The following is a 12,828-nucleotide window of genomic DNA, read 5'->3' as shown; positions in this document are numbered from 1 at the left end:
TGTTGGTATCGTATTCATTCTTGAAGTCAAAACAATATGATCACATTGTTACTAAAATTAAATTTAGAATTAATTAACAACTCATCTTTTTTTTTAATTTCAATAACAAATTAAAAATAAAATTAGTTAGGTGCAAATATTTAACATTTAATAATTTCAATCATTTAAATTGTAGTTACCAAAAATTGGATTAAAAATTAATTATAAACTTAATAATCGATAATATTATATTAGTAAGTAAATAATAATATCTAATGTATTAATTATTTATTTTTTTTGATAGGACTAATGTATAATCTATTAAGGATTGATTTATTATCCAAAATTTTTTCATAAACTTTGTAATATATAAAAATAGTGATCTTATTTTTTATTATTATTTAAAAAATTATTCATAATTTTTTAATTATATAATTAACCTAATTAATAAACTTTATTATTATTTTTATACTAAAAAAATATCAATTTATACTATTTACATATTTTTTTTACCATTATTAAGTACGTAATTATTTGTACTATTATATTTATTGTCCTAGATGATGACTTAAGTTATTTATTTTGTATATTAAATAATATTTTATATGTTAAATTCATTAAATATTAAGATAAAAAAATTATTTAATAAATTATATAAATAGTCATTACAAAAAAAAATTATTAATCATATATAATAATCTTTAATATATGTAGTGTCATGTATATATTATAGGATTATCTATTTTAATTATGTGAGTGATTATTGTTATTTTTATTTTTTTGTTATATTAGTAAATAATATTTAAAACTAAAAAAATATATAATTAATTTTTTTAATTTGAATTAAAAAATCTCTTGTAAATATATCCAACTTTTATATATACTAAGTATTATAATATTAAATAGTATAGTAGTTGTTATAACAATAACTTAAAATATTAATTTAAGATATATTTAGGTTTAGTAAGATCTCAATGCAAGTAAGATCAATCCAAGCCCATTTTTAAGATCTCAAATCAGACTTAAGTTCATTTTCTTAAAGGCACAATGCAGATGTAGTCCATATGTCCCTCTCAAATCGGCTCAGATTGGATCTCTATTGCTAGTTAGGTATGATAATGGGTACTCAGGAAAGCGTGACAAACCCCCTTTTCATCACTCGCTCCTGTTTAAAAAAAAATACTCCTGTCCCTTCTCCGTCTTTGCAAGTCCCTCTTTAAATATCCCTTAGAGAATGCAGATCTTCTCGAATATATACGAATATTCTTTGAAAACTTTTAAAAAAAATTAACACAAAAATATATAATATAATAATCATAAAATAATTAATTCAATATAATTTAATACAATTCATAACATATTCATTATGAAAATAACATTTCAAAAGAAAAAATATAAAAACATATTCTAACGTAATAACATAACATAATTTTTTAAGACGATATTAAGCGACGTAGTGACAGACTTAAGAGGCAGAAAAAGTGTGTGTGAGAGAGAAGGGATCAAGGCTGAGAATAGGTCTAAAAGAAAAAGGAAGGATTCAAATTAGAGGCAGGCATTAGGGTTACTAAATTTAAAAAATAGATTTATGTATATATAAATTAGGATAAATTAGTAATTTTATATTCGCATGTATTTAATAGGTTCCATGTGACAAGTACTTATACTCATGTCTCCATTAGGGGTGGCAAATGGAGAAATCCGCCCTGTACTACCAAAAGCCCGCCACCTGACATGCTGACCCATCCTGCCCCGCCTAGTGAGGCGGTCCTGAATTCCACCCCCACCCCGCCTAATGGCGGGCTAGCGAGCTTCCCCATTAGGGGTGGCAAATGGAGAAGCCCGCCCTGCACCGCCAAAAGTCAGCCATCTGGCAAGCTGACCCACCCCGCCGAGTGAGGCATTCCTCCCCTACCCCGTCTAACGGCGGGCTGGTGGGCCAAATCCGCCAAATCTCTTTTTTATTTTAGAGTAAAGTATCGTTTTTGTCCCCAACGTTTTGGGTAAATCCTATTTGTGTCCCTAACGTTTAAATCGTCCTATTTGTATCCCTAACGTTTGTAAAAGTGATTCAATGTTATCCTGCCGTCAATTACACATCATGAACGCTTTAGTTTGAGTTTTAAAAATCTCTTCTTGAAATTAGAATACAAATGTCTTGGATAGAATCGATGATCTACTCCGAAAAATAGCTCATCAAAAGTTGAAACTAATTCCTACAACATTTACATAATTCACTTTTCTAGGGACATAATTGAATCTAAACACAAATAGTGGGTATAATATTAAAATCGATCATATTCAAGTGAGACCTAATTGAGAATGAATACATTCAAGTGAGAATAATTGAAAAATATAATATGATTTGTTAGTATAATTGATAATAGGATAACATTGAATCACTTTTATAAACGTTAGGGATACAAATAGGACAATTTAAACGTTAGGGACACAAATAGGATTTACCCCAAACGTTGGGGACAAAAACGATACTTTACTCTTTATTTATAAACTATTAAATATTAAACACTATATATAATTTTACAATCATTTCAATAAATTTATAATTTCTAAATTCACAAACATTAAAGTCTTTATAATTATAAATATGTAATACACATAATTATAAACCAAGTTTTTTAAAACAAAATAAAAAAACAACATTGTCCAAAGCAAAATAAATATTGTCCAAAACATATAATTAAACATCTTCAAGTTTATAATCAATCAAACATAAAACATAATCCAAAATATAACTTAGAACATCTTTAATTATCATCTTCATCATCTTGTAGATCAATAACATCATAGAAATTTGTAAAAAAATAGGCTAAACAAAAAAATGTCTGGCCGGCAGGGAAGCTCGCCCCACCCCGCCCCGCCGAAGCCCGCCAAAACCCACAGATTAGGCGGTGTGGGTTAGGCAGACTTTTTAAGTTTGGTGGTCTCAAATTTCTAGCCCAGCCTACCTTTTTTGGCGGGTTACGCGGGCCGGTCCGATAGGTTTTTGCCCGTTTACCACCCCCAGTCCCCATCCATATTCGCGTGGCATGTTGTGAGGATTCCATGGGTCCCCATCTAGCCCCAAAATGCGAGTAATTCCTGCAAATGCCCGTTTTGGCTATTTTTGTGATCATCCTTATTGCTAGCATTCATTGGTTTGTAACGTGGAGCTATTCCAATCACTCAATAAATTCTCAGATAATCAAAGTCTATGTTATATCATTCTTATAAAATCACATGTATGATGTATCCTTGTTATAACAATATTAATAAAAGATAAATGGATAAATACTAAGCTATTGTTTGGATATAAGATGGAAAATAAGAGGAAAGAAAATGGAAAGAAATAAAATGAGAGGAAAGAAAAGTATATTCTTTTGTGTATTATTTAGATGAAGAAAAAATGAATGAAAAGAAAATAGAGAAAAAATTTTCTTTTACTTGGATGGAAGGAAAACTAAGAAGAGAGAAAATTATAATAGAGTAAAATTACATTAATGTTCTTATATATTATATACAAATTATAATTCAAAGGATAACTCTGTACTTTTACCCATGTTTGTACTTTTTCATTAATTTTCTTCGCAACTTTGAAGAAAAAAATTTACATGAGCTCCTCGTACATTTTTTTGTTTTCCATTTAATTTCTTTGCTAATCCAAACAATAGAAAATTGATTTTTTCATCCATTTTCTTCTCTAGCATTTTCTTTTCCTACAAATTCTTTTAATATAAACAATGCGTAAATAAGTCATATTTTTTTATTTATATAACAATAATTAATATCACATATTATAACTTGTGAAATCATAATATTTTAAAAAGTAATGTACAGAAAACTTAAATATTGATAAGTCTAAAAAATTTTAGAAAAAAATAAAAATATAAAAAATTACATGTTAATCCATAACATTTTCTTTTTAAAAAATTGTCTTAGTCTACGATTAATAACTTTAAAGTTATATATATTATTTATCTTATATATTTTTTATTTTATAGAGACTCATCATAATTTTTTTATCAGCGATATTAATGGTTATAGAGAGAATTTTACCTTTAAATAAAATTATAGAGAAATTAAAAATAAAATTGGCTGCTATTTTTCTGACAATTTATTTAGTTTTTAGTTTAAATTAAAATTAAATTTTATATTCAATTTATATTTGTTAGTTTTTCCTAATGATTGTATATAATAGATAATATATTTAAGCATATTTTGAAAGAAATTATTGAATTTTATATAATTGAAAGTTAACTATAAAATTGAGACTAAGATGAAGTGAAATACAATAAACATGTGAGGAGTAAAAGTAAAATAAATAATTAAAAATAAGGTAATAAAATAGTTAAAAAAATAAAAAAAACAGAAAAAATAATGCATGTAGTTAATAAAAATATACTGTAAGAAAAATTTAGCATAATCAGTTAATATAAAAGATGAAAGACAAAAATTAAGATATATTTTTATTAAAAAAATTCAAGAAAAATATTGTGAAGAAGAACCTATTAATCAAGTTTTATGAAATATTATAAAAAATTTGAAATATTAGTAAACAAAATAGTAACTTCTCTAAGAATTATTAATCAAAATACATAAAAGCACATTCTGATTTCTATATATAAAAAATAATAAGAGAATAATTCAAGTTAAATTCATTTATTTTATTTTTTATTTATTATTTATTAAATAGTTTAATATTTATTTTGGTCAAATCAAATAATATAATTAATTAGTTATAATTAATATTATTTATCCTAGTGGTATAATTGAAACATATTGAAATTCTAAAGGTAAAATTAAAACTAAATGTTAAAGATAAAATAAAAATAAAATAGTATTTGCTATTTTATAATTTTTTTAATAAAAATCACATTTATAAATCTTTAAATTGCATCACTTTAATACAATAATATTGTTATTAAAAATAAAAATTATGGTAAATATCTCATATATTTATTGATAAATTATATAATAACATGAGCAAATAAATTAAAATTAGAACTTAACTATAATAAGCGCTTAAGTTTAAATTTTCATAAATAATTTTTTTTTGTTCAAGTGAATTACGCAATAAAAAAAATTACAAAAGCATTATTGAGGTTCAAATAATAAAAATAAGATCATATTAATTATATTTATACAATAAGACAAAATTATAAAATTAAATATTCATCTCACACACATATTAAAGTAGAAAATAATCTATTTATAAATAAAAAATTCAAAAAATTATTCTTAAAAGTTGAATATATATAAAAATATATAAAAAATTAAAAAACTTAATTTTAAAAGGTGAATATGCAGATAAAACATAAATTATAACTTGCAAAAATAATCTATTTATAAATAAAAAAATAAAAAAATTATTATTAAAAAATGAATACGTGAAAAAAAAATAAATTAAAATTTGTAAAAATTATCTCTAAAATTTATTACAATAAATAATAAAATTGTAAAAGTCATGTCTCTATATAAATTAAATTATTTTAAATTAAAACCTATCTAAATATTTAATCAACTTAATTAATTAGTTGTAACTGATTTAATCTAATAATTTAAAAAAAATTGAATAACATTTTTTAGAAACATGCCAATTCAAATAATATAGATTGAAGATAAGAAAAATATAACTAAATTATATAATACAACATAATATTTCTAGAAGTTTGTTTTATAACAGATCTAATGCAAAGATATTTATCATCATTTATGTTATAATCTAATTTCACAATTATTTAAACATTTTTATGAAAAAAATTGCGTCATTTATTTTGAAAAAAATATTTACTCATTGTTATAATTTAAATAGAATATAAAATTGATATTAAACCAATTTCTTTTAATAATTACTTAGTCACAAATATCCATCAAGAACATAAGATTTAAGAACATACAAAGTAAATATAATACCTACAATTTTTATACTAATATGATAAGATGATCATTATAAGCCTTTTTTATAATATAACTAAATTATATAATACAACATACATAATATTTTTAGAAGTTTGTTTTATAGCAGATCTAATGTCAAGATATTTATCATCATCTATGGTATAATTTAATTTCACAATTATTTAAATGTTGTTTTTATAAAAAAGATTGCGTTATTTATTGTAATCAATTATATTAATGAGTTAAAAGAAATAAATCGCTAAATATTTTCAAAAGGATATCAGTCAATTCCATCATTAAGTACAGAAATCTAATTTTTATATAATAGAACAGATAATAAATAGAATAAATAAGAATATGATATATGACATATTTTAATTATAAAATTAGTAATATATAAAAAAAATTTTATGAATGCTTATTGTTTATCAATTGCTAATTTTTTTACGTAATTACTTAGTAATTTCCACCTATCACATAAATCTTGTTATTATTTATAATTAGGAAAGAGTCATAAATAAATTTATTTTCTTAATAAATGTTAATTTTGTTGTGAAATTCTATATTACCTTTAAAATTTTAGCGTAATTGAGTCTAATTTCTACATTTTAAAATGAATTTACTCGAAAAAATTAATATGTAAATTACATTATTATTATTACAAAATTACTTTATTAACATAATTAGTGGTGCTTATTTGAACTATTAAATTTAGCTTCTAATAATATTAAAGTCAGCTTATTTTATTATTTTGTGCCTTCAAAAAATTCACATGACTGACGTCTAACAATTGAAAAAAATTTATTACAACGGGTATATTTATTTTAACAAATATTTTTCTATCTAATACTATAAAAAAATATACTGGCCAACTTGAATTATACAGGTCAACTTCTATGTAAAATGCCTAAATTGAGATATATTTATCAAATAAACAATCAATGAAACACTCATCCGTACTTTCTCATTTTGAGTACATTTATACATAAAATAAAATTTATACATAAAGAAAAAAAAAGAAGAAAAAAAGAGTTGAAATAGCAAGAGGGATAAAAATCATGATTCTTATAATTTTGTGTGGCCATTTATATATAATAGACCAGCGACTATGATTATCTAACAAAATTAATTTGTATTTATCACATTCAAGTTGAATAAATAAGAAATTATCTTATTCTAGTTTAGTTCTTAATTCACATGATTTGAATTTGGCTCAATATATATATAATTTGATTTGATTTAATTATTAGTTGAAGAAATATCAGTTGCCTATTTTATTCATAAATTTATTATTTTAATGACTAATAAATTAATCAAATTAATTAATTAGTAACATAATAAATTTGGTTTAATAAATTAAAAGAAATAAATTAAAAAATACTAACAAAAAGTAAAAAATAAATAAATTAAGAAATACTATCAAATCAAATTGATATAAATTATAATAAATTATGTGATATTTAAATATCTAATCAAATTAATTAGTTGATATAGTTAATTTGTAGTAATAATTTATATTTAATAAGTTAAAAAAATAAATTAGGAACACTCTCAGAAACATGCTAGGTCAGCTCTATCATTAAGTGTAGAAATCCGATTTTTATATAGATAGAATACATAGATAGATAGATAGAATAGATTATGTAAAAAATAAAGCATAACAACTAAAATTAAATTTGTTAACTAATTGAAGTAAGGTGGACAATGTTTGGCAATTATTTTAGGATTTAATTATTATTGTTGTTGTTGTTGTTGTTGTTGTTGTTGTTGTTATCAATATAAATGGGTTACCATTAACGTAACAACTTGCCACTAATAAAATTATTGCATTGAATGAGAATTAGAATTGTATCAATATAATTAAAATAATTAAAAATATTCATGATTGATAATTAATTTAATAATGTATTAAATATTGATTTTATATAATTATAATAAAGATATTTTTTAAATTAGTATAATCATGCATTATTCATTAAATACTAATTATAATATAATTGTAATATTGTAATATAATTATAATAAAGATATTCTTCTAAAATAAATTTAGAAGAGAGAATAGTACTTTTATTTTGGAGGAAAAATAAATTTATGAAAAATTGATACCTTATTTTCATTAGTTGATAATGAATTAAATATTAATTTCATATAATTATAATAAAGATATCTTTTTAAATTAGTATAATTATGCATTATTCATTAATGTTAATTATAATATAATTGTAATATAATTATAATAAATTTATTTTTTAAAAATAAATTTATTATTTTTTGAAAATAAATTTAAAAGAGAGAATAGCACTTTCATTTAGGAAGAAAAAAGAGTTCATACAAAAATTGACACCTCATTTTTATTAATTGAAAAAAGAATTTAATTTTAATATATTAAATAAAAAATAGATTCAAGATGATATTTTTAGCTATTATTTGAATTTGAAAAGAAATGTTAAAATATAATTAAGATTAAAATTAGTTAACATTAATTATAATTATTTAGCATTTATTGTAAAATATTACGTTTTAATTGTCTTAATTATTCTAGCACAGTAGCTAGGGCTGCACGCGGATCGGATCGGATCGGATATGGCCAAAATTTTGATCCGATCTGCACTAAAATCATCAGATCCAATATCCGCAGTTTTTTAGGTTGGATCCGATCCGATCCGATCCGTACATTTACGGATCGGATCAGATCGGATATCGGATATATCCGCAAAACACAAAAATATTTTTAAAAGCTTATTTTTATTAAAAAATATCAATAAAATTCATTTTTTCTATTCTTCTAAATATGTTTACTCTCAAAATAATATTAAACATACTTTTCTTAAATAATAAATTAAAATAATACAACATATATGATAATTATTAGTTGAAATAAAACATAAAAAGAATATTTATTTATTTATTTCTTTATTTTTGCGGATACGCGGATATGCGGATCGGATATGCGGATACCAACACAAAATCTGCAATTCGATCCGATTAGTGTGCGGATTCAATCCGATCCGATCCGAAAGCTTTGCAGATCTGATCAATATCCGCAATTTTCGGATCAGATTCGGATAAATACCGTAGATATGCGGATCGAATCCGATGCATGAACAACCCTAACAGTAGCACCTACTTATACCCTGCATGTACGTTTTATCACTCTTCACTCACTCAATAATACACCTATATACCCTAGCATTCCTCATACTCTTGCCATGGGCACGGAAACGGTGCTGTCAATCCCACTGAAGAAGACTGATCTGGTGGAGCTGTACCTGCCGTTACGTAAGTTGGTAGCCTCAAAATACTCGGAGAGCGATGCACAAAAAGTTGAAAGCGTTTTGGAAACCTTAAACAAATGCCGCAGGGACATGGTGGAGCGTAGAGGGGACCTCTCCCTTCCGATGCAACGTGACTGCCTCATCCACTACTTCAAATGCCTTTCCATGGTTGAGCCACTCTTCTCCTCTCTCTCCTCCGACGCCGACCCTATCATCTTTGTCTGGTACGACGCCTTGAACCCTGAGCATGAGAATGGGGTCTCCTCACAGCGCAACGGCATCCAGTTGGAGAAGGCCGCTGTTGTCTTCAACCTTGGAGCCATCTGCAGCCAGATTGCTGCCTCTTGCGACCTTACCACCGCCCTTGGCCGTCACCTTGCAATGGAAGCCTTTAAAGTTGCCGCCAATTTCTTCTTCCAACTCTGGAAGGTTTTCGCCAAGTACGTGGTCTCCCCCACCCTCGATTTGACTCTTGTCTTCGTGGAGTTTCTGCACGTCCTCTTCGCCGCTCAGGCTTCCGAACTCGAATTACAGCAACAACTCAGCAACAACGACGCCAGTTACGCTCTCCAACAACACCGATGTGCGCTATCATTTTCATCGGTCAGTCTTCACTTTTATATTTGGAGAAGTCTAGGCCAGCACTTAACCATCAAAAGAAAGAAAAATGAGTAATTTCTCTACGCATCGGTCAAATCTTGTGGTCTTGATCACGATGGAGAATGCGTCACTGAGATATTAGTTAGAGGGATTTGCGGGAATCCCAACCTACAACAGATATACGTTGACCTCATCCTCTCTGAGTGCAATCCTTTCAAGATTGTCAAGGATGGAAAGCTGGTGGCTTACCCATGGGACATGCCTCCTCCTTATCCAATAAATTCGGCAATCCTCTCATCTTCTTTGTTTTCGCGGTTTTCATATATTCTTGCAATCCTTCCTTTGAAGAAGAGTGAGCCCTTGAATCTCTATGAGTCCCTACGCAATTACTTTGTCCTCAAATACTCTGAGAGCGTGGCAAAGAGAGTAGAAGGCTTTCTAGAAATGCTACACAAATTGCGCAATGAGCCTTTATTTCAAATACCTTTGCATGATTGAGCCTTTCTTCCCTATGAATGCCACACCCAACCCACCTATCTTTGTTTGGTACAATGTCATCATCCCGCAACAGGACTCTTCTCAGCATAACATCCATTTGGAGAAGGCCTCTGTTCTCTTCAACCTGGCAGCCCTCTGCACCCACATTGCTCTCTCCTGCGATCTCACCACCATCCAAGGCCATCGCCTTGCCATGGAAGCCTTAAATGATGCTTCAAATTGGTTCTCTCTGCTGAGGTTTGAGTCTAAGAAGGCATCTGGCACGAGTGACTTGTCAGAATCTTACGCCATTATGATGGCAAATCATATTCTCGGCTTCAAAGAGGACTTTCCTCGTCATCCCCAATCTGATGAATCATCAGTACCTGGATATCCTGTATGTATAATCATCTACCTTTTCAGTTGATCTTTTCTTGGTACAATTGATTGATGTCAGTCTTTATTTGTTAAATTGTTTGATTGAGATGATGCAGGCTTCAGCTTATGTTCAATCCTCAACACCTCAATATGTTGAAACAAGTCCGAGTGATGTAAGTCATGTAACTGAACAATTTCTTTTAGGGTATTGCAAGTCTCACGCCCTGCTTCAAGAGGTGTGTCAACCACTATGCTTGGACCTTCTCTCTGAGGCTAGCCCTGTCAAGATTAAGGATGGAAATCTTGTGGCCAATGCAACCTTAGAGGCACTGCATTTGGCATTGGAGAACATGAGCTTGCAGGAGACACCGCAGTAACGTTACCTTAGAGAAAAACTAAACAAGATTTAGGAATGAACTTGTTTTCTTTTTTAAATTTGATGTTGGAACTTTGTTTGTTGATGCTACAATACTTTGTGTGATTTTGTTTGTTGATGTATGAATATATTCCTTCTTATTTATCACCAATTTATAGTGATTTGTATGCCACTTTCTGCATCAATCTTATATTGAAGATGATTTGCGTGGCATTTTCTCCACACAAGGAATATTGAATTGAAAAAATAAGATAATTTGTACTATAACAATTTTGAAAACAATTTTATTTCTGTCACATTACTACTTACTGATTTAACTACATATTCTCTGTTTTTTAAAGCATTTTGGATATTTTGTACACCTATCTTTTGATCAAAGTTGGCAGTTGGAAGCTTATCTAACTCACTTTGATATATAAAGAAGAGCAACACCACCACCTGTGCAGAACATAATATGTGGTTATGTCAGGTCCCTATTAGGATGTGAAACTGAGTATACAATTGCAAGTGCTAATAACTTACCAGGTACTATACGGCAGCCTTGGTTGCATTCAAGGCATCTGTCACTCTATCCTTCTTACCAACATCAGCCTCAGTGAAGAACCTTAACATATTAGCTTCCGTGGATGCACATTTTAAAAAATTGTTACTCTAAATCTTTTTAGTCAATCAGTGAATACAATATAGACAATCTTTAAAAGTAAATTTGTTTTGTTAACTCCTTTCTTAGTAAAACTAAAATATATTGAGTTGAAAAAAATTTCTAGGTACAGTCATCTATATGTATAAACAAATAAAAAAAGGAATTGTCAGATGCAAATACTAATTCTAGTTCCGTTCATGAAATACATTTTATTCAAAATTACCATCACAAATTACAAATCACTAAGAAGGAACAATTTTTGGGTCAAATAACATTGCAGAAGTGAAGAATATGATACCCCATTATTTGAAAAGTTTGGAAAGCGCAAAACGCACAAAGTACCAAAGAGGCCAGTTTTTGAAAAGAAAAAATGAGAGGTGAGAATTAGCTAATACAAAAAATGTGATGGAGATGGAGAGTGAAGATGTACCCGAGGAACTTAACCTTGGTTCTTTCCTTTCACAACCTGCATATTTCAGCATCAATCAATAATAAAAATTTTGGCATATTCAAGGTTTCTACTTTCAAATGCAAAGGGATTTTTCTCTTTAAACATACTTGGGTATGTAAAAAATCACAATCCACATGCCTGAATTTACTTTATTGTTGTAGGAAACAGAAACAAAACATACAAAAGCAAGACTTATGGGGCATTCTATTTCATTATATCCTCCAAATATTAAAATACTGCATGGAACAAACACAAAATACATGCATGAGTTATAATACCATGTCATGATACCATTCATCCCAGAAACTTACGCTGATGGGAAAAGGTAACATTAATGGTTATATCTCTAATACTCCCTAAACCTCCATTGCTCCCTATTTCTAGCAAAATTGATTTTGATATCAACTTGGGATACAAATAATAGCATTAATTTTAAAATGCTAAACCGTTAGCAAAAATGTCATTTAACAAAGACGAGATTGCTTGTCCACTCAAATGTATATTGGTCAATAGAGTATTGTTACATTGGATATGAAAACAATTCATTATATGATTAATTTTTTTCTTTTGGGAAATTTTGTTATAGTCTCTGAGATAGAAGTCTAAGCACACATATTATGGAATGTAATGTTATGACGTCCGAAATTCCAGATAAAAAATAAAATGGAAGCAGATACAAGTAAAACTGTCTATTAGAGTCCTCTTTAGTCATTCTAAAAAATGAGTATTGCATAAATTTGTTAACCTTAAT

At 27.4% G+C, this 12,828-nt stretch overlaps 1 protein-coding gene across 1 annotated transcript; it reads left to right on the top strand.

Annotated features, from left to right (window-relative positions):
• Positions 1–9,233: 9,233 nt before the first annotated feature.
• Positions 9,234–11,125, top strand: LOC140182573 (vacuolar-sorting protein BRO1-like). Its single transcript, XM_072229647.1, has 2 exons — positions 9,234–10,626; positions 10,724–11,125. Exons 1-2 carry the CDS (start codon positions 10,216–10,218, stop codon positions 10,982–10,984), a joined length of 672 nt encoding a protein of 223 aa, XP_072085748.1. The 5' UTR covers positions 9,234–10,215; the 3' UTR covers positions 10,985–11,125.
• Positions 11,126–12,828: the final 1,703 nt, after the last annotated feature.

The sequence above is a fragment of the Arachis hypogaea genome, chromosome 20 (assembly GCF_003086295.3).
Source record: "Arachis hypogaea cultivar Tifrunner chromosome 20, arahy.Tifrunner.gnm2.J5K5, whole genome shotgun sequence".
Taxonomy (NCBI): Eukaryota; Viridiplantae; Streptophyta; class Magnoliopsida; order Fabales; family Fabaceae; genus Arachis; species Arachis hypogaea.
This window is presented reverse-complemented; position numbering and strand designations above follow the sequence as displayed.